At 44.0% G+C, this 22,061-nt stretch overlaps 1 protein-coding gene across 1 annotated transcript in view; it reads left to right on the forward strand.

Moving 5' to 3' along the window:
- The first annotated feature begins 1,635 nt into the window (after positions 1 to 1,635).
- DDX18 (DEAD-box helicase 18) overlaps positions 1,636 to 22,061 on the forward strand; it is a 76,378-nt gene continuing 55,952 nt past the window's right edge. Inside the window, exons 1-4 of the mRNA XM_078682374.1 lie at positions 1,636 to 1,788; positions 9,451 to 9,645; positions 18,581 to 18,715; positions 19,120 to 19,255. Of these exons, the coding sequence (XP_078538500.1) occupies positions 1,686 to 1,788; positions 9,451 to 9,645; positions 18,581 to 18,715; positions 19,120 to 19,255 (569 nt within the window). The 5' untranslated portion in view covers positions 1,636 to 1,685. The remainder of the gene's footprint in view (positions 1,789 to 9,450; positions 9,646 to 18,580; positions 18,716 to 19,119; positions 19,256 to 22,061) is intronic.

A 22,061-nucleotide genomic window follows, 5' to 3' on the forward strand; every position in this document is an offset into this window, starting at 1 on the left:
AGATGTTGATGTTTACGAGCATGTCTTTATTAAAAAAACATGTTTATAAGCCATTCTGCTCATGGAGCTAAACAGTGTTGTACAAATTACCATAAATAAGTGATAACAACTTTAAAATATTTATGTTTGAATGCATTAATGAATGTAATACCAACTTTAGTTGTACACACTACTAAACAGACATCATTTGCTGTTAAACTTGAAAGGCACTCTGGGCCTTGACGAAAATGCATTATAGCAGGATATCCGCCACCCTCAGTCTGTGTCCGAGTCTGGGCCCCCAGTAATTGTTGTTGTTGCCTGACAACACTATAGCTCTCCTTCAACGCGTGCTCTGAGTTTGGGAGAGGCTGAGCAGGTGGTGTTTAGGGCAGCCCCACTGCCCGCCTCTCACATTAGCCGAGCAGTTCCACTGTGACCCGTTCTCCATTGAGAGCTCCTCACCTCCAGCGTCGTGACTGGGGACAGACAGACTGACTTGGCTACTGTACAGCAGCTGAGTGTATGCAGCCGGCTGAGCCAGTGAGTGTAAACGACATAGAGACACTTCTGAAGGACATCGGCAGCGGCATTATTTTTTCCCCACCTAGTCGCATCCGTGTAGTGTTGTCACTTTACTAGACACAAGGTATTATTAAATTAAAGCTACCGCAATAACGTCACACTCAGGAGGGTTTAAATATCCCTGTTAAAGGTACTTGATTGTACCAATGATGCAACGCATATTCCCAAAACTACCATTCATTTACAAGGGTACTAGGTTAGTTCTCTTGGATTTCTGATAATATGCAGCAGGTTTAAGAATTTCTTAAGAGGTTCCTGTTGCTCAAATGGGTGTCATTTCTGATATTTATATGTTTCCTTTGTCTTCATTGCTTGATTTTGCTCGCGAAAAAGTGTCACTCACGGTGGTTGAAATGTCACGCATGATTACACCGATTTTAAGAATGTGTCACACATGGCAATCTGAAACCTTGGCAGCTATGTCTAGTGTACCTTTTGTAACGTACCTGGTTCTTTGTAAAGCACTCTGACACCTTTGGGTAAAGTTCGCGCTCTATAAAACTGCATTCAATAAAAATCAAGTAAATAAAACAGTGGTCTTAATCGGATGACACTACTCTCTCCATATGTCAACGTCACCTAACATTGGTATTTACGTTGTGGGCCACTATCAAAACAGACGTTTTCGGATGGAGAGTAAGACTAGGACATAGAAAAAGGACTGCCCTACAAAAATCTAGCACTGAATAGGGAACGCTGTCTGAAAATAAAATACTGTCACATTTTTCAAATTCTAGCGGAAACTTAACCAAAGAATACCTAAAAAAAGAAATCTTTTTTCAAATCTAGTCGGATGCAGCTACTAAACCATAACACTAAAAATATAATTGTGTTATACTAGACTCAAAATGTATTGATCCAGTATTTTGATTAGTGAGTTTCGCGAATGCGCAAGTAACTATTTTGACAAAATCATCGAGAACGTATTAGAATAAATTCGGCTACAATTGTATAGAATAAAATGTCTACATAGTTTCAAGATGGCGGACGTCCTGTTGCGGTTGCAGCCCACGTGATCTGCTCGATTTCTTTCCTCTGTGTTCATAGCTCAATGATGTCAAGAAAGGCACTAAGATTCACTTCCGGTTCACCCACATGTGCATAACCCCGGTCGAGGAAGGATGGCGGACCTTCAGATGAAGTTACTCCGTAGGAGGATCACAAAGCGGAGTGAGAAGCTGAAGCAGAGAAATTTAGCTTTGCGAAGGAAGCAGGAAGTTGAGGGTAAGGAAAAGCTTGACATTTGAACGGCGGCGGCGTTATTTGGGAGATAGGTGCCAAAGATGAGTCCAGGATATATGTGGGAGACTATTTAGGGATATCGGATGCATCCGAGATGGGCGATATGAAGAGTGTGATGAGCTTTAACATTTAAGGAGAGGCATTAAATGTGGTTGGTCGAAGAAGAGTCAGGAGGCGTATTTGTAGGTGTCTGGAATAGAGATGGCAACCAGAGCTGTTAGAGCCCAAGCAGGAGCCGATCAAGTAAAAGAAAATCATCACATGAACTCAGAAAAAGTATTTGTGTTTCTTGTTGTGCCCGGTCTCACTCGCCTCACTTTTGAAAACCGATCGTCGCCCACCACTCTCTCTTCGAGACACCCAACAGTGCCAGGATGCCCAGGCATTGGCGATATGTGCTATACAGAAAACTGTGATGTAACTCGATCTGTGCAGTTGTTCGTGTATCGTGTACATGCAACAGTTTGCAGTAGTCTCCTACAACAGTATAGAGTTAACGCACCAGTCGGGGTATTTATTTGCAACCCACCATTTCAGATGGCACTCGTTCGCTGATGTGCTAGCTTCTTGAAAGCTAGATAGTTAGTCTTTCCTACAGACTATCCAACATCTTTGAGATAATGGCCCTTTCGCTCAGAACTAGTAAGTAAGGACAAATCTAATGTGGAAATTCCTCTTTGGACTCAAAAAGGAAGTTCAGGGACAGTGTAGTCCTTTACTCGTGGAACATACAGCAGGGAGAGGGGCACACCCGTAGACAAAGTCTATACTTGCCACTTGTCAAGAGTCCTAGGTCTGAGTTTTATGTGGTCACACAGAAGGACATGGGTTAGTGCCAATCATCCTTCAAGTGGAGGTATGAGATGAGCACAGACAGATGAACAGTCTCGTGCCTTCAGGGGAAGTTGGAAGTGCACATACTCGGGTTCAGTGCCAGTCCTTCCTTAAGGGTGTAATCAGCAATGTAACCGAAGAAGAGCAGGGCTATTGTCACTCTGTCCTTGAGACTGAGACCTTGTGGGCATACTCATGGTGAGGGTCCAATGCCTGAGCGTCCGCGAGTGCAAAGCTTGGTGGGGTGAGAGGCCAGCGACAATGGGCCTAGCTTCAGTGTCTACTCTCAAAAGGGCCGTTCCAGTAGTAATCCACCTACGAGCACTGTTAATTCAATAGGCATGTACAGTTGTGATTGTGACACAACAGTGTCACAGGCACATTTGTGAATTCCCATTGTATCATCATTAGCTCGGTCTTCTGTAGGGTGTTAATTTACCTTTCTTAAGACACGTTTCAAAATGATGGGAACCAGGATGTGCTCATTACAACTGTTTCATTGGATGCACAGATGGTCAGTCTTTTGGAACCACCCTCTTGCCCGTGTAGGGGAAATGAAAAAATGCAAATATTTCATTGCCCTGGCCCTCACTTCCTTTGCTGAGGAGATTCATGATTGGATGACTGGAGAACAACATGAGAATGGAGGTGCCAAGCTGAGCAGACGCCTTTCAAAAAGTTCAGCTCAATTTTTGCTTCAAGAGCTCTTGAGAACCTGGTTTCGAGCCAGAAGAGTGGTACACCCACCTCTAGGTTGGAAGTGTTTCCACGAGGGAGTATGAAAGTACAAGGAAAGGCAGAAACTGTTAAGGAAAGCTGTAGGACACGGGAAGAATTTGATAGTAGGAAGATGGTGTTGAGAAAGTAACGTAAGAGGTAGGACAGAAATTAGGGATTCCCTAAAAGGGGCGATCCAGAGGACTTAAAATAGAGCAAATTTGTGGTGGGCAGATTTTAAGTGCTAGGAGTCAGGAAAATTAGTCTGACTAGGGGAGTAGAGGTAAGGGGATCGAGAGACGGGAAGGAGTGACAGGAGGATAGCATTACAGACCAGCCCGCCCTAAATGTTCCTGAGAAGGGCTCACCCTCCATGCCCAGGAAATATTTTGAAAAATTGGTGACATGATATATAATTCAAAAACTTACATTTCTCACACCGCTCTGAATGGTGGCTTGTGTACTATAAATATTCAAGGAGCACTTTTTCTTCTGCAGCAGCAAGTTATATTTTACACAATACAAAGCCCTGCACCCAGTAGAAACCGAAAATACACAGCAAGTGCACAACATGAATGAAGCAGTGACTATTAACTTGTGCGACTTACTGAAAACACGTCAATTGTGATGCATATCACAACATAAGTGACAATTTCAAGTCCTGTGAAAAGAGATGGAATTCAAATTGTTGTCATTGTACTACTTAATCGGATTGATTGATTGATGCTTTATTTCGATATGCACATATCATAAAAGCAGTACAAAAGATAAAAACAGCATGTCGAAAAAAAGTATGACTGTACATTTAGTATAAGAATAAAACACGTTAGGTCAGCATAAATTAATTAAAAAAAAGAATTAAATTGATATGGACAGTCTTCTAAGTCTAATCAACCAAGCCCATTTTAAAAACTTAGCAACAGCACAAACGATAGTCATTGTACTACTTAATCAACTACGTGGATCAGTGTGCAAGAAAATATAGTATGATTAAAATTGCTCTTTTATTATATGGTTCAGTTTGTCTGTATATTTTAAGGTGTTTCCATTCCTTAACGGAGAGCTGCAACATTTTGTGCTTCTGCCAGTAATATTAAGGTGGTACTCGCATGGTTGATATTGCTGCTAACTGAAGGATAATATATGTGCAAGCTTAAGATCCGTCCTTGTGAAATACAAAGTGTAGTCCGGTTTGTTAGTTTCTACATGCTAATATTGTATTGTCACCACTAGGTACATAATTAAATGCCAGTATCACAGTGCTCCACTTTAGTATACATCGCCGTGCAAGCTTCACAATTGTGACTGTTGGATGGATGTAGCCAAGGCGCTATATTTATGCCAATTAACAATGCGAGGCACACGTCTTCATTCCATTGTTAAAATATCTAGATGCTCCTTGTGCCACCCAGCTATGTACTCCTTTCAGGATAGATTTTGTTTTCAATGTTTAGTCTGGCTCCTTGTCAGCAGGAGGTATTGGTTGCCTGAGAAATTTAAGAATTATATTGCCAGACTTTATAGTTTTGTTGAGGGTCGTGATAAACCAGCTAGGGGTTAGTTACAGTAATCAAATTTGTTTATATTCTGGTTGAACGTCTTCTTGTTTGAAAGAGGTGATATGGATTTTTCTTGTGTTTCTCATATGGGACCTAGCCACAGTAGCTGTAGTAAACATGAATGGCTCCAACTGCAAGTTACGATTGAAATGTATGGTGGGTTAGGTTTCCATCTGAGGGGGTGGATGCAGACTCCTAGTCGGTGAGGTTGCCTGCAGGTAAAAGCCAATGGCATGGCATGACCGTGAAGCTAACAAAATTAATTAATTAATTACATTTTCAGAACAGTTCAGCATGAGAAAGCTGTGAGTGAATCAGTGTTGTATTGACTTTGAACAGTCAGAAATTTATGACTGGAAGTGCTATGCGAGAGATGAAAATATGCACACCAGCCACTTAAAAATGGTAACTAGCAGAAAGAGCACAGTGTTTCCATGTGTCATTGTAAAAGGGTTATAGGCAGGTTGTAAACGAAAACAGTAGCAGTGGTTACAATGATGGGGTATGTAGTACAGTGATAATGTGAAATGTTTGTCGTCCGCAGCGTTTCTTACCTGTTTCACTGCTGTTATCCCCCACTGAATCATAACTCTCACGGAGTAAATATTAAAAGCGGACCCCATAGCCTAAGAAATGTATGATTTGAATCTCAAAATAATACACAAAAAATAAAGTATACATTAGCAAATGTATTTAAATATTTTGTTTAATTCACAATCCAATATAGAAAACTTTTCAATTTCTCTTCTTTATTTGTGTATACATTATTGTTTTTTATTTATTAATTTTAAACCTATTTAATTTTGTGAAAAAGTTGTGGATCCCCTGAGTAGGTCACTCAGACCCCAGGAGTCCTCGGACCACAGGTTAAGATTCACTGATCTACAGTATAGCAAGTGTTAAAAGCAGTTTTGGATTGGTGGTGTCAAATGCTGCATAGAGGTAGATAGGTGGTTATGACTTTTGACGTGATATAAGTGAGAGTGCCATTTCTGTGCGTTAATGTTATCTGAAACCTGATTGAAACTGCTTAATTGTTGAAGGAGAGGCATCATCTGAGCAGATTTAACACAAAAAGAATTACAGCGTTTTTGAGAAAACGGGTGGAAGAGTCAGTTTAATTGTACACAGATGAATGGTTGACAGTTTTCTGAGGAGTAGTTAGCGGTGAGGTCAAATAGAGAGACTGGCAGGATTGGTTTATGATTATGCAGATGAGGAGAAAAGGGGTTAATTGAGAAAGTAGGTGAACAGATCTTTGAAGTCTGCCAATCTTGTAGCCTCTGGAGCTGTAGTGGGTGTTTTAATGGTCTGCCTGTCCTCTGCAAATCAGTTGTCTCCTCCTATTTCCGGGAATAACAAATGTGGAAGGTCATACAAATATGAATGATGTTGATACATAATTGTACACACAATAGAAGCTACCCTGAAATATTGGTCACTTTATATGTGTCTGCATCCCTACAAAGCACGCAATCAATCAGGGAATTATGAAGCGTGCTATTCAAATGTGAGTGTCTCAAGGCGCGGGGGCGAAGGGGGTGTGTGCAGCTCGGAGTCGGCTGAAGAGCCAAGTCTTGAGGCTCTTCCTAAAGGTGTGCAGCATGGGGTAATGTCTGATGTTGACCCGCAGCTCGTTCCAGGCCTTTGCCTCAACGTAGGAGAAGGCTCTTCCACCCGCTCTGGTTCTGCAAATGCGTGGGGTTTCTGCTAGGGCAAGGTCGGAGGAGCGGAGGTTTCTCTTTGTTACGTGGAAGGCGACTCTTTCGTTGAGGTATTTGGGTCCGGTGTTGTGGAGGGAATTGTAGGTGTGGGTGAGTAGCTTGAAGGTTACTCTCTTCTCGATGGGGAGCCAGTGGGTGTCTTGCAGGTGTTGGGTGATGTGATCATGTCGTTTGACGCCAAGCACTAGTCTGGCCCAAGTGTTCTGGATGGTCTGGAGTTTACGCAGCAGGGTTTTGTTTAATCCAGCGTTTCTGTAGTCCAGTCTGCTTGTTATGAGTGCGTGGATGACTGTATTTCTAGATTCGGGGGGCTCCATTTGAAGGTCTTGCGAAGGATACAGATGGTGTTGAAGCAGGTGGCGGTGACTGCTTTGATCTGGCGGGTCATGGTGAGGGAGGAGTAGAGTAGGATGCTGAGGTTCTGGGCTCGGTCTGTTGCGGTGGGGGTGGGGTTGCAGAGGGCGGTGGGCCACCAGGTGTTGTCCCAAGCTGAGGGGGTGAGTCCGAGAACAAGGACTTTAGTTTTCTCCGAGTTAAGCTTCATACAGCTGCTGCTCATTCAGGATGCACATCTTTCATTCCTTCGTGGATGCTGACTCTGGTGGTGTCATATTCCTTCATGAGAGAGAGTATGAGCTGGGTGTCGTCGGCATACAATAATATGCTGAGTCCATGCTGTCTGACGATGGTGGCGAGTGGGGCCATGTAGATGTTGAAGAGTGTGGTTCTCCGCAAATGATCTCTGTGGGTTCGGAGACGAAGGGTGGGAGTCTGATCCTTTGGGTTCTGCCGGCGAGGAAGGAGCGGAGCAAGTCTAGTGCGGTTCCTTGTGTGCTGGCGTCTCAGTAAGCTCCAAGATAGTAGATTGCTGGGCATCAAAAAAAGTTAAGGACTGTCCTTACACACCACCAGGTGTCATGCTTCATCATAGGCAGTCCTCGCTCTCAAGAAACTAGGTTTGATAGAGTGTGCCTACATGTGGATACAGTTTAAGGAAAAAGGGTAAACCCGGAATCACTGGGACCTGGGTATTGGGCAGTATATAATAAGGTGGCCCCCGTATTGTAACATCCAAAGTGTTAAACAGAAAAACAAATCCTAATAAGGTACAATTGTGTAAACACAGTTTTCTAGTGGTAAGTGTAATTTATTCACACTGAAATTTTGTTTGCCAATGTTTAAATTTTTGGCATATTTTCAACATAACAGTGCCCCAAGTAGAAAGGAAAAGGCGGGGGGGGGGGGGGCGAGATAAAGGTTGTGACTTCAGTGGGGTAGTGAAGTGAAATTTTAAGGAAAAATGGTGACAAAAAATCACAACTACTTCAGACATATATTCCTCCTATGCCTGTGCAACAGGTGGTCAAATACACATTCATGATATTTCACAATCCATGTATAGTTTTGCCATATAATAGAACATTCAAAGTAAATTAAGTACTGTTGAGAAGGACTGGCAGTGTTCAAAAGTTGATGTTTCGACCCCAATTGCTGTGTAGGTAGAATTCAGCCTTACGCGAGGGGTCTTCCTCAGGGCTGTGGTGTAGGGTGAGGGGGGACCATTGGTGAAGGGGAGATTTCTCATTAATTAATAGTGGAAAAAGGTGGGGCTTCGTTGCTCTCAAGCGAATAGCGGCAGGAGTGAGAAGGCATCTCTCTGGGCCAATCCAAGTAGATCAGGGATCTATCATACGTGCATGTTGTCATAAATTAAGGAACCCGAGTCAATCAAGGGGTAATAAGAATAAATCGGCCAGGTATCCGCAGCGTGTCTGGAAACAGAAAGAATCTCCGGTCTGCACACAAGTTTAACTTGCCAGATTTTTGCACATAGTAATAAGGGTAAGGGAGAATCTCATTTGGATCAGTAAACTGCCTCTGTTACGACTTTGCAGTGCCTTTTACCTTACTAGTTAGTTATTTGTGGACACTCAACAGTATATGCTCAAGTTTGTGCTTTACTTAATGGTAGACTCTTCAATTTGGGGTCATGTAATAATCCCTTCAAAATTGCCAACGTCTTTCTGAAAACACTTATGTATTTTTCAAGGACATGCATCCCCCACTGTTAATACCAGGTACTCCAGGAATGGGACACTTGGATCATGCATAAAGTGTCATACCTAAGTTAACCGCATGCGTGCGGCATGATTTCCGCCCGTACGCTGGATTTTGCGGATTCGCATGTTACGTGACGAGCTGGGCTCGTCATGAGCGTGCGAGGAGGCTACCTCATGACGAGCCCAGCTCGTCATGAGCGTCGAAGGGGTTAAGCTAATGACCTCACTAAAATATTTCCTTTTTCGACCATTGAGCTTACAGGTTTAGGTTGTGCCGATTGAGTATGGGGCGAAAACTATACATGCACATAAAATGCATACATTATACTACCCACCTTAGCAGAGAGTTTAATCCAGTAGAGGATGAATGTCCAATTTTAAGTACATGATAATATTCAATTAACATTTTGGTATAATTATTTTTAAGGTAATTTGAAACAAATGAGATTGTTCTGAAGATGTTGAGTACATGCCTTGATTTGCAGGTGTTCTGTCTCTGTTTCCAGGCGATAGCTATTATGTTCTGGTTTAGTGCTCAATTGCCCATCGTTGTTCGCAATGAACCAACCATATAAGAATCCCTCACTGCAATCTCAACAAGCAGTGTGCAGGCAAGAGGGTGGAGTCACCTTGTCTATAGTGGTAATTGCAAGATTTGGGTGTATTACTATGGAATTGCCTTGCTTTGTTTGTTCCCAAGACTGTACCCAATTGATCACTTTGTGTTGTGCCACATCTATTCTGTTTTAGAGAATACAATAACTAATGGAGCAGCAGAAGATGAAGTTAAATCTGTTGAAGAAACTGAGATTACATCACAAAAAGGCAAAGAAATGGAGACTGGTGCGCCGGAACATAATATGGAGGACATAGATCATTCCACAGAAATCCTGCCAAAGAAAAAAAAGAAAAAGAGAAAAGATTCATCTAATGTTGATGAAAATGGTATGTTCTTGAATTCTGGTCAGTTATTGTTCCCTTGCAATGTATCTGCCCTAAATATGCTTTTTTAGCTTTCAGATAAATGGTCCTTAGAAGTGAGTTATCCTTAGTTTGTGTGCTTGGGCACAACTTATACATGTTGCTTATGGTACATGCAAGACTGCACGTCCTGCTTTATGTAAAATGAAACAAACAAAAAAAAAGATAGTTATCCTTCATTTCCCTGATAAACTGTGTGTATATATAAACAAGCACTGGCGTTGCCAATAGGTTTCGCATTTGGAAAGTTGGAGCTATTGGTTTTGTAAATGACATTTTATATTTATAGATTGTTATTGACAATGCCAATAACGATATATAAATATAAAATGTCATTTACAAAACCAATAGCTCCAACTTTCCTACTGCGAGACCTATTGGCAACGCCAGTGCTTGTTTACTGAAGAGGAGAGATGCGTGGGCAGAGAGGAGCCTGTGTGAACGTGCGGCGGAGATCAAAGAAAACGCTAACACCCATATGGAGAGGAAGGGGGGTGGGCTGCCTGGTGAGTTGAATGCGTGTGGCAACCAAGGGAGAGCGCGGCGCACGCTGGAGAGGGCGGGAGGGAGGGGGTGGGCTGCCTGGCGAGTTCAATGAGTGTGGCAACAGTGGTAGCAAATGGAAGCACTTTTGTGGCAACAGTGGTAGCAAATGGAAGCCCTTCATACTGTTCAGCTCAATTAAAGAAGCACCCAAACCCTGAGTGAGCTGTTCCGCCTGGCACTGGAAAACAGAGAGATGCATATGTCGAGGCATAATGCTGAAAAAACAATCTGCCGAAGGGCACACCTAGTGCCAGCTCCTTCATTGGGAATTCAGGACAAAAATGCAAAAAGTGCGAAAAATACGAAGGCCCTGGTCCGAGCTCTGCACGGCATGTCGGCCTTTCATCCAGACGAGGGTGATAAATGACGTCTCATTAAATTGGGTAATGGCAGGAACATCTTTGTTACAGCGGAAGAAACCACAGCCACAGGCTCACCAGCTAGAGATCACGTAAAGAACACAATTTCATCCTCACAGAGGATGAGATTAGAACTTGATGTCACAATATTGCTTCTGGTCTCGGATTTGCCAAAACACCCTAATCATTCGAGTGGAAATGATTAATAAAAATATAGTAACACGAACATAAGTTCTCGGAAGAACATCACAATTCCAGCGTGGCAACGGGTCTTCGTTATAGTTAGTTTGACCAAACAAAACGTAAAGTTTAAAAAAATAATAGTTAAACGTAAACTGTCAGCGAGGAAAGTAAATACTTTGAAGAAGGGCAGACAAAAACATTTTCCGCCCAGAGGACATAAGTTACTAAAATATAAAAGTCTGAAATAACTTGAGTGCTGGTAAAGACCAGACAGAGCTTGATTACGTTTGGAAGGTAAATTACTTTTTGAGGGCCGAAGTAGCTCCGTCGGTTTCAAATGCCAGAAATAAAATGAATATTTTTGAAGGCCAGTGGTAACTCGTTTACTTCTGGTTGGCTCGGTGAGTTAACTGTTAAGCAATAGATTAGGGCATTTGGTGTGACCTGCAGGCCCGGGTCCGAGCTCTGCACGGCATGTCGGCCTTTCATCCAGACGTGAAAGAAGTGTAATTAGGGGGAGGAGAAGTGATGCCTAGGGGAGAGTGGTGGTGAGAGGGGAGAGTGGTGAGAGTTGAGGAGAGAGTCAGGCCTGGAGAGAGTGAGGAGAGGGGTGAGTGAGGAGAGGGGAGAGAGGCGAGAGAGAGGTGAGTGAGGAGAGAGAGAGAGGGATTGGAGAGGGAGTGTAGTGGTGAGTGGTGGAGAGGAGAGGGGTGGGTGAGGAGAGGAGTGAGTGAGGAGTGGGATTTGAGAGAGGGAGGGGAGAGTGGTGAGAGAGGAGGGGATAAAGGGGAGAGAGTGAGGGGTGAGTGGGAAGAGAGGGAGGAGGGGAGTTTGAGGTTGAGGAGAGAGGGAAGATGGGAGGGGGAGAGGGGCTCACTTGCAACAGAAGAGCTACCTTACTCACTGGCACCAGAAATGGAACATTATTTAGATACAGCAAAAATTGCATATATGATCACATGCACAAGAAATGTCACTCTGCTCACATGCATCAACAAGAAACATACAAAGTAATGCTAAATGTATGCATTAAGGTGGTGAAAACATTAATAAACTGGTTTGTTATGTCGCTACTGGCGAGCAGATGAATTGCGTTTGTTCGGCCTTCACGTTGTCTTTGCTGAAGCTGGGGACAAGCTTCTCACACAAACATTTACTGGCGTCATGCTTTGCCACCCCGTTTCACACAGCACAAACGTTATGTTACGTAATAGGAAAGGGCGAGCCCTAATAAAGAATACAAATACGTGCTCTTTGGTGAGGGAGGGGGAGGGAGTTAAAGCACGGCAGGACTGTCGAGTCATGGCCTGCGGCCGTGAAACGTGAAGTGATTAATTAGGGGAGGAGAACTTTGCAGAGGCCGGTGGGAGGGAAGCTGATGCCTTTGATGTGGGGAGGGAGATGCCCGTGCTTGTGTGGTCACGTGGTGACTGACTCGCATGCACTGTGAAGAAACGCCAGTGGTTTCACGAGTCGGATCAAGCCCTTGAATTTTCGCCTATTACATTCGCAAGCGAATGATAATAGGCGAAACCTAAAAAATATTGCCCAGTGACGCTTGCCCCTTAGTAGTTATAGTTAGGATCATGTTTCCATAGGAGAAGCATTTTTTTTGTTTCCTTATAACTTTGGTGTCTTCTGACGCATCTTAACAGAACTTGACTAGAAAAAAATAAATGAATAAGTCTCGTGCACCTTGGCTCCTTCCTGGAAATGTTCATGGTGATAGTCAAGTGGGGGCCGAGCGGGTGGGTTCCTAAAACATGCTTCAGATAATAGTGTATCAGATTATAGCACTGCATTAAGAGGCATTTATTAAGTGATTGTTTTCAAACATGAACTTAAACATTTGTGTCTGTCCCTGCCAAAAATACCATTAGTGGACCAAGTCAGCTGGCACATGCATCCTCTTGATCCCCCTAGGTTGCTGTTGTACATGGGACACTATTATAGCTTGTTAAATCTAACAGTAGAGAAGGTTTTGTACTACTCTAATCCTTAACTCGTGTATTTCATGGAGCTCTCATACATAGTCATAAAAAAGGCAGCAAAGTGTACTAAAACAATAACATAGGGTCACTCGACTTGGTCAAATGAGAAAGCTGGGATTAATCACAGGCTTTATAGTTTTACAGTGTGCAATTTAACCAGTAGACTGGTATCACTTTCCACTCTTGTTTAATGCAAACATGTAATGCTTTGCCCTTAATACTTGGGGCATGAGGTTGGTGCGTGGATGGCAGACAGAATCTACTTTAAGGCTCAACCTGTTTGGGTTTGAGTATCCAAGAGCACCTCGAGCAGAGCCCGGCATCTGGTTCGCTCTTGACTGAAGGCCTCGGACGGCTCGCCTACCTCTCTCATGATGAAAATTAATGGGACCGAAGCATAGGAAGGATACGATTTGACTATCCTCAAATAATTTGGTGAAGCAGGAGTACCAGCACGATCGTGCAGGACTACTTGTTTAAAGTATCATAACTTTCTCTCACCATATTTTAGTGTGGGGATTATGAAACTGGGTGTGCTTTGCTCCATGGGTAAAATGAAATTATTGTTGGGTTACTGTCCTGTTATTCTATCACCTATTTACTATTGGTGTATATTTCATTTAATTTTTCCTATATTTGTTTGGGAGGAGAAAAAAGGAACAGAGAAGTGTTGTCAAGATCATTACCCAAGAGCACACAAGGGATTGCTGAGATTAATAACAAGCATTTACAATGCAACGATTTCGCCTTTGCAAAAGTTAGAGCTATTGGCATTGTAAATGACAAAATTGTCATTTATGTGTTGGTTTTGAAAACGGATAAATAAATGGCATTGTCATTTACAATGCCAATAGCTTAATCTCTCGCAAATGCCACACACAGACCCACACCTACACACACACACAGACCGACACCTACACACACACGGAGCCCGCCCCCCACACACACAGAGCCCGCCCCCCACACACACACACAGAGCTACACACAGAGCCACACTTATGTCAAATAAAAATATGACACCAGATCTTACGTAATCTTGTAAAGAAGCAGATAATATATACAAGAGTCCTCTAATACTTCCCAACGTTCTATCCAGATTTCTTAGTGGTATTTACCGTACACACGGCTGCCTTTACTGTTTGAAGATGCCCTCCAGGTACCAGACGTTAGAAACAATTTCTATCCAAGAACTTGGTAAACAAGTGGGGCCGGAGACAGGGACAGCGGGAGGGGGGTGGGGGGGGGCGGGAACGGGCACACGGACAGCGGGAGGGGGGGCGGGAACGGGCACACAGAAAGTGGGAGGGGGGCGGGAACGGGCTCACGGAAAGTGGGAGGGGGGGCGGGAACGGACACTTACCTGCATTAAGTTGAAAAATAGCAACTCGGAACACGGCCAGCATGTACCATTGGAACTACAGCATGAAGGCTTAACAGGACACTAGACACCGTACTTACGGAAGAACTGCGCGGTGCACTCCCAGCTCAGCAATGGTGCAATGTGCTCCCTGTACAATAACTGTTACACACAGCACTATCCACTCTCCTCAAAACAGCATTACTGCTCCTCACAGCACTGGGATGTGCTCACCTCAGCATTACTGTTCCACCCAGCAGAACCCACCGAAATGATAACAAAAAGTTTGCTTCACACAGCACCACATTCCTCCCTGCAGCATTACCCCTGCACACAGCACTACCACCCTGCTCATCAGGACACCAACGTCTCCATACACAGCTCCTCGCCCTGTGCTGTAGGCCCATCCCTCACCCAGCTCTGTGCAAGCAGCCGTGTCCCACACAACACTTAAAAGCTGAAAGTGCAGACAAAACAAACGTGGGGGAGGAGCGCCTTGAATCAGAGGTGAAGGTGGGGCAGCCTGCCAAGATAAAGACACGAGATTCCATGGGAGAAAAGGAGGGGTGAAGGGGGCGGGGGTAAGTAGGGCTGAGATGGGAGATAGAAGAGAGGAGACTGGAAACGATCGCAGCGCTGGAGACAGAGTGACTGACTCCAGATCAGCCAACGCTGTAGAAATGATCCAAGTAGAATCGTGTTGGGGGCTGAGGGGGCTTACAGATCAGAGACTAAAGGCATAACAAGGTTGTGAGGCATAAGATTCTATTTCATTCCAGTTCAATAATCAAATTACTGCCATTGTACTCTTGACTCGGCAGAGGCGACCGTAGCAAGCAGAGAAGGCTTTTCCAAGGAGTGATGGAGAGAAAGCAACTCTGGTGCAGCATACCACAGTATTGTCAAATCTGAGTCTTCTAGAGACTAGCAGTATGGAGTGAAACGCTCAAAATAACTCAGTTACACCATGTCCACACAATGTGTATGCTTTGCTTCCTCTGCATCCACCTTGCACACCCAACCCCTGGGCACTTCTCTACTGATATTAGTGTGGCTCTCGGTCTCGCCACAGACCATACTTTTTGGCCCTTGGGAAAAAATTTGCAAGTTCCAATGCCCTCCTAAATTTTGTCATATTCTTTGACTAAATATCTGCCATGTTTAATGTTTGTCAAATGATGCCCAGTTATTATCAAATTGACAATAGATATCAAATAGAAAACTCTGCCAAGACCAGGCCTATTGAAATTATTTTATTGAAAAGTCTTATTTAGTTTCATGAAACAGCACCAAAATTAGTAAGAAATAAGTCTAACCACATGTAGATACTGGCTGCCTCAGGTATGCAATATATGTATATAGTTTGTATCCCTAATGAATTGTCTTGCCACTGAGAACAAATACCTCCCTTTCACCGAGAATCTGGTTCAGTAGGCTTAGACTAGAGCTAATGCCCCAGCAAGGAGGCAGGCAAAATTTGGATATTTTCTTAGGCAAAGAAAAAATAGTAACAGCCTCTTGCTCTTTTGGGTTTCAAACGCACACGTCACTGGTGTGTTAATGACATAAGCTGTCCCTTCTACCCTGCTCTTGATTGCTCTGCCATGCCACATCCTCTTTTGTGCGATGTTAGCCTTCTGTATTTTTTCGAAAGTCCCAGGTTTGACATTTGAAGTTCATTTTAGCTTTGTGTATCCATGGTAGGATCTGGATTCTTGTGCCAAGTCCTTGCGGTTAAAATATTGGCATTTTTTAATTTTGTTTCTTGAAACTCATGAACACATGACATATACACTGTAGTGTAAAAGTCTTGAATCACAAATCACTGCTAGATGTGTGCTCTTCTAAAGAGGGCGCAGACGATAATGGTGTTGGAAAGCATCATGGCATTTCTTACTACTTGGTTCCAAACCCCAGTACCTTAACCCCTTCCGCGCTCATGACGAGCTCAGCTCGTCATCAGTTACGACGCTCGTACGCTCATGACGAGCTGAGCTAGTCATGTACCGCGGCTTACAAAAAAAAACGCAGCGCACAGCGGGAAAACCGCTAGCGCGCATGCGGTTAAACGAGGAGGTCACCTTGTGCAATCATCTGTATAACTTGTGTATAGGACAGCAGCCTTCTTTAATTGTACTTCTGGGCGGTTGTTTGAAAATGTAATTATAAAAGACTAATATTTAATTTGGTCTCTGTTCAGAAGACTTCACTGTTGCTCTTGTTATATTGTATGTGTTTTGTAATAACATCTGCTGAGTCTTTGGTTATTGTAATTGGTCTATTGTTTGCATATTAGCAGCTTTGGCTTTCCATTAGATTTGGTCAATATTCCACCTAACCCATGTGAACTGTTACTCCGTATTAATAGTTTTCCCTGTGGGTCGTCTATGGGATGGGTGGGAGTGGTGCAGCTTCTTTCTAAAACTAAACGCGGGTAAAACAGAGGTTGTAGAGTTTGGGACAAAAGCACCTGTCTGGATCTAACTATGGTGGCCCCGTGAAGCTGGAGCTTGTCCGGTGCTGGCATCCAAAGCCAAAAACATGGGTGTCCTTATAGACTAAGACCTCACTCGTGCCCCACAGATAAATCTGGTGTCTTCAGCCTGCTTTTTCACCTTGAAGGTCCTTTGGAAGGACCTACCCTTTAACCCTTTTTCACTGAGGAAAACGGTGGTCGGAGCTTTAGTGGTGTTGAGGTTGGACTATTGCAATGCTTTGTACTTGGGAGCTGGTGTAGCCCAGATTTCCAAACTCCAATCTTTACAAAACGCTGCTGTAAGAGTATTACTTAATCTTCCAAAGCACCATTCCACATCTGCCGGCGTAAAGCAATTACAGTGGCTTCCAGTTAAATGACGGGTGGACTTTAAGGCTTTATGTATAGTCCACAACTTTATGTATAGTCCACAAAGCCATCCACGGAGGATGGGCTTACAAGCCCTCTTCCCTTGCTACAAACCATCACGCCGTCTTAGATCCTCAAATACTGGATTGGTGCTCTGCCCCAAGATAAACAGAGTAAGGTGGGGGGATGGAAGCGTTTTTCACACTTAGCAGCAAAATTGTGGAATTCACTTCCGATACCACTTGGACTTCAACCAAGCAGGACACTTTTCAGGAAGCCAATAAAAACATAGCTTTTTTCTCAATACTAACCGGTCATGTTGGCACTACCCTGTACTTTATTTCAGAGCCAAGACGCCTCGGCATTAGTGCGCTTCATAAATATCAATTCAATCAGTCTGTTACCAGCTACCTTCCATTTTGGCAGTGTCTCCTGTTGTATTTGTCTTGCCAAATACATTTCAGGCACACAGAACTTGTTGTCTTTGTGGATTTTTTTATAAAGTTCCCAGCTTTTAGATTTTAGCTAGCTACTGAATCCCAAGAGAAGAAATATGAAGCATGCCGGCTAGTCAATCTCCTTTTCCTCCTCAACTAAGGGGTTTAATGGCTCATTGAGGGTAAACAAAGCAAACACAAGGAGATGATGGCGTTAGCGCTGCAACTTTTCAGACCCTCGGTCACAGATCTGGCTTGAATCCATCATCGTTCTTTAGCTAACTTCACCACCCCAGTTCAGAACCAGCCATATGCAAATTAATCTTGATCCTGTTCCTCATATGAACAGTCCAGCCCGAGCTGCCAAGCCAGGTCTTCCCTGGACTGGAAACAAGAATGCTGGGACCTGTTTTGGTGTAACTCCCCTCATCAGCCAGGCTAACTTGAATCCATTGGCAAAGTGAGCAAGGGACCCACGTCTGGGCATACACTGTCAACTTAGGGCGAACAAAGCAAGCACAAGGAGATGGACAGTCACAGGTCTGGGTTGAATCCATCATTGTTCTTTAGCTCACTTCGCCACCCCATGTCCACGTGTCCTTGTAAGACATTGCACAAGTGCAGACAATGCATTTATTCTTTTTGATTCTCACCAATTTTATTGCAGCTTTTGATTTCTTGTGTGCTGTTTCTGTCCTTCTCAGGGCAGTCTTGCAAGATTGTATTTAATCTCAGGTTTGTGATACTATGGAAACGATGAGTTCTTTACCTGGACAAACACTTTCAAAGGCCTTTAGACTGTCAAGTTTATAGACCTGTTTTGGTGCACCAGATTGAATTTGACTACTGTGTGCTAGTGGTTACAACTGCATGGGAATGAGTTTTCAAATCCCATTTTTAATAACCTTATGTGCACTAACCTTGTATAAAGCATTGAAGTTGGATGCATAGTTTGGTATCCTTGCCCCTTCCTCACCAAGAGCAGACATAAGCTTGACAGTGTTGAGCTTGCTTCCGGGTTCAAAAATTTATAATTAATATTATTGCTTATATTTTGCATAGCCTTCATCTGCACCTATCTTATGAAGTTCCCTTTATTTGCCTTTTGCAAGTGTATATGCTTTTGCAGACCACTTGATGCTTTCACTGATCAACTACTACATCTTATTTGTTATTTGCAGGAGCTAAGAGAATAAAAATTAGCAAACCAGATTCTGCAGTTGAAGAGCATAATGCTGAAGAGGAGAATGCTGATTCTGAAGATGACCATGAAGAGCAAGATGATGAAAACCCGAAGTTGCCATTGGGGTTGACGGGTAAGGGCTATTCCATAAAATGTAATCTTTGAGTGGTTTATGATCGAAGGATTAAAAACATGTTTTGGGTTCCTTGAAACTTTGTTAGAATCACTTTGGTCTCATAATTCAGCCTCTGCTTCTTTAAAGGCTGCAAACTAAATTTTTGCCATAGGAGTAGCTCAGTAATATTGATCTCTATATCCTCAAAGGTGTTTCAACCTCTGGTAGTCGGAGGGCCTCTTGATTTATATTGGTTAGCCAGAGTGAACTCAGGAGATCACTTTGTTCATGGGAACTATTGCCTACAGTAGTACTGCATCTGTTTCGTAGAAATTTGCAAATGTTTGTCAATGGGATGAGTGAAGAGTTGACATGGTTTTCCTGTTTGTACATCAATTGATGCATAACTATTTTATGTTTAGGGGCTTTTGAAGATACTGCATTTGCTTCTCTTGCTGATCTAGTCAGTGAGAACACCCTGAAAGGCATAACTGAGATGGGTTTTGTGCACATGACAGAAATCCAACACAAAAGCATTCGGCCTCTTCTGGAGGGCAGGTACGTTTTAAAAGCATAAAAAAAATTGGAAATATGCACTCCCTTTGTTTTCAGTATCCAGCATTTCTGTCAAACTCACAGCAGTACCAAAAAAAGTGGATTCACATGAGTAACTGTGCAAGAGACAGTAGATTAGGTTTTCTATGTTGTCATTTTATTATGCAGTATTTTTACACAAGAGCATACCAGGAGCTGTGCATTTGGTCCCTCTGCTGTTTACAGTGCAGCTTTGTTTATAAATGGCACGTAAATTAATTCTTAATTTTTGTAGTTTGATTAACCAGTTAAAATGTTTTTAGTAAACTTGAAGTTAACAGTCCACATTTTGGGCTAATCCCATGACCATTTTGTCTAGAATACAATACGCTTAATATAGGGATATAAAATGTTGGTATTATGTGAGTTTTTAGGTCTCGCGACCTATCGATATGCGCATCGAGCGGAGCGAGAATTCAAGTAGCAAAAACATCATGAAACCACCAGCTTTTTGCTGGCGTTTTCATGCAGTTCACGTGAACCACGTGTTCAAACATGAACGCGCATCAACCTCCCTCCATTTGCCGCACAGCACATCAAAGGGCTTCGCCCAGCGTGCGCTCTGCGGCTTCTCGGCTTCTCCTCCCCTAACTTCCTTGCATTTCTCCTCCCCCTCCCCAGCCAGCTTCCCCCAGGCCGTGTTCCCTCATCCCTTGCACCCCCCCCAATGATCGCACGTCACGACCAGAAGATTTGTTTTTTTAGAACAACCTCGTACAGCTCCTGCCTTCCCGCCCTTCAACGCTCCTCCCTTTATCTGGCCTCGCACTGTGTCGCTCCGAACTCCGCACTTCCCTTCCTTTGCATCTCTATCTCTGCCCCCCCCCTCACCCCCCACCCCTTGTGCTCTTAGCCTCTCCTTCCCAATTCCGTCCTGCCCTCCAGGTACACCTGGTTCTCACTCCACAGAGTCCACATACCCCTCTGCCACCTCCACTCACCTCACCCACTCCCGCCGCCAGGGCTACAGATGCCTACAGGCCAAGCAGAGTCGGCCTCACGTACACACTCATTATCTGAGCCCGAAATAAAAGGCATGAATTTTCCTGTAACTTATAGCTTGCTACCTCTTGTATTTTGTTTGCTTTTGGCACATGCACAATTGTCATCTTTGCCTCATGCAATGTAACGTTTGCTTTTGTAACACGTCCACTTGTAATTTTCTCCTCATGTAACGCTACTGTTCCCATTGTGAAGCGCTTTGACACCTTCGGGTAAAGTCCGCGCTATATAAAAACGCATAAAGTAAATAAAAAAATAAATCAAATCTATTCTCCCTTTCAACAGCTGTCAACGTCTAGCCTCCTGTCACTGCTCTTTCGTGTCCATGTCTCCTCCGTTCACCCTCTCTCTACTCTGGCTTCTCCAGCGCCGTTGCATCTTTCTTAACCTCCCCCTCTCCCTTGAACTCTTTCTTCCGTGGTCTACTGTTCGGGATCTTCAGGATCTCAGCGTTCCCAAATCCCAAGTCTCTGTCTCCCTAGGGTAATGAAAGTAGCGTGGTCCACGGTTGTAAAATAAAAGCCTTTAAATGTTGAAAGGTGTTATGATTTTCCATCTTTAAGTAGTAGTTCTAAACAAGCATTGGCATTGCCAATAGGTCTCGCTTGTGGGACCTTATAAGTATTTAGTTTTGCAGCACAATATCCGATTATGCAACAAGGATATTGTGCTGCAAAACTAAATACTTATAAGGTCCCACAAGCTAGACCTATTGGCAATGCCAATGCTTGTTTTTTTTCCTTTAGAAAATGGTTGTTGGACTTGGCCCTTTTCGCAGGTTCACCCCTCAACTTTTAGCTTTTAAATGTGACCTGATGGTTCTTTTTGGGCTTCTGTGCACTTTAGCACTGTGTCCCAGTGTAAAGTGCGTGCGCAGTCTGAGTGCGTCTGGTGAGATTGGCCTGCCCTCCCATAGGAATGCATGGGGAGATGAGTATCCATGGTAGTTCCTGATGTGAGAAGAGTGCAGGGGCGAGTTTGGTATGTGCGAACTCGTGAGATTAAATGCTGCGCGACGGTGTGCGCAAATTTAATGTGACTAGCGTAGAAGTGCCACTTTTAGAAGTTGGCATTTCTGTGGTGTGACAGGGGCTGGCTGGTGTGCCTGGCTCCTGGAGCCAGGATGGGTCTGCCCGGTGGTGAATAGGGAGATCTGCATGTAGATGGAAGGGAGGAGTTGCACCTGGCACCTGGGACCTGAATAGGACTGTACATTCCCTCCACAATGCTCGCTCCACCCCCTGTGGTGCGTCTGATGTCCCAAGCATGTCCTGTGAATAGCGAGAGGGGCTGAGCAAAACAAAGTGCTCCAGAACCAGTTGTAGCGCTTTGGTTCCATTACTCAGGAAGTGCTTTGTTGTCCTGAGGAGCGCTTTTCTTTTCTCGGGGGGGCTTTATTTGCATTTCTTAAAGTAGCACTGTCCTCTCCCGAGGAGCAGCGCTTCGGACTCCCGCTGCAGCATGAATCGGCGATCATCTGCGTGGGGGGGAGTCCCCGGCATGGAGATTCCCTCGCAGCCCTACTTGTTATCCGGCGCGGGAGCCCACTCCACATATCTGCCATTTGATTTACCCCTAGCGGGTGCCCACCCCACCAGGGGCTTGGTGCCACTTTTTATATCCCTAACGGGTGCCCACCCCGCCAGGGACTTTGTATTTAAACGGGTTGCTACCCCGTATCACTGCCGCTGGCCCAGGAATCCCCGGACAGGCTGCCTCTGGCATCACGAGGCCGCCGCCCTGGGATTGATCCCAGCTGCGGCATTGC

Source organism: Lissotriton helveticus, chromosome 3_1 (assembly GCF_964261635.1).
Source record: "Lissotriton helveticus chromosome 3_1, aLisHel1.1, whole genome shotgun sequence".
NCBI lineage: Eukaryota > Metazoa > Chordata > Amphibia > Caudata > Salamandridae > Lissotriton > Lissotriton helveticus.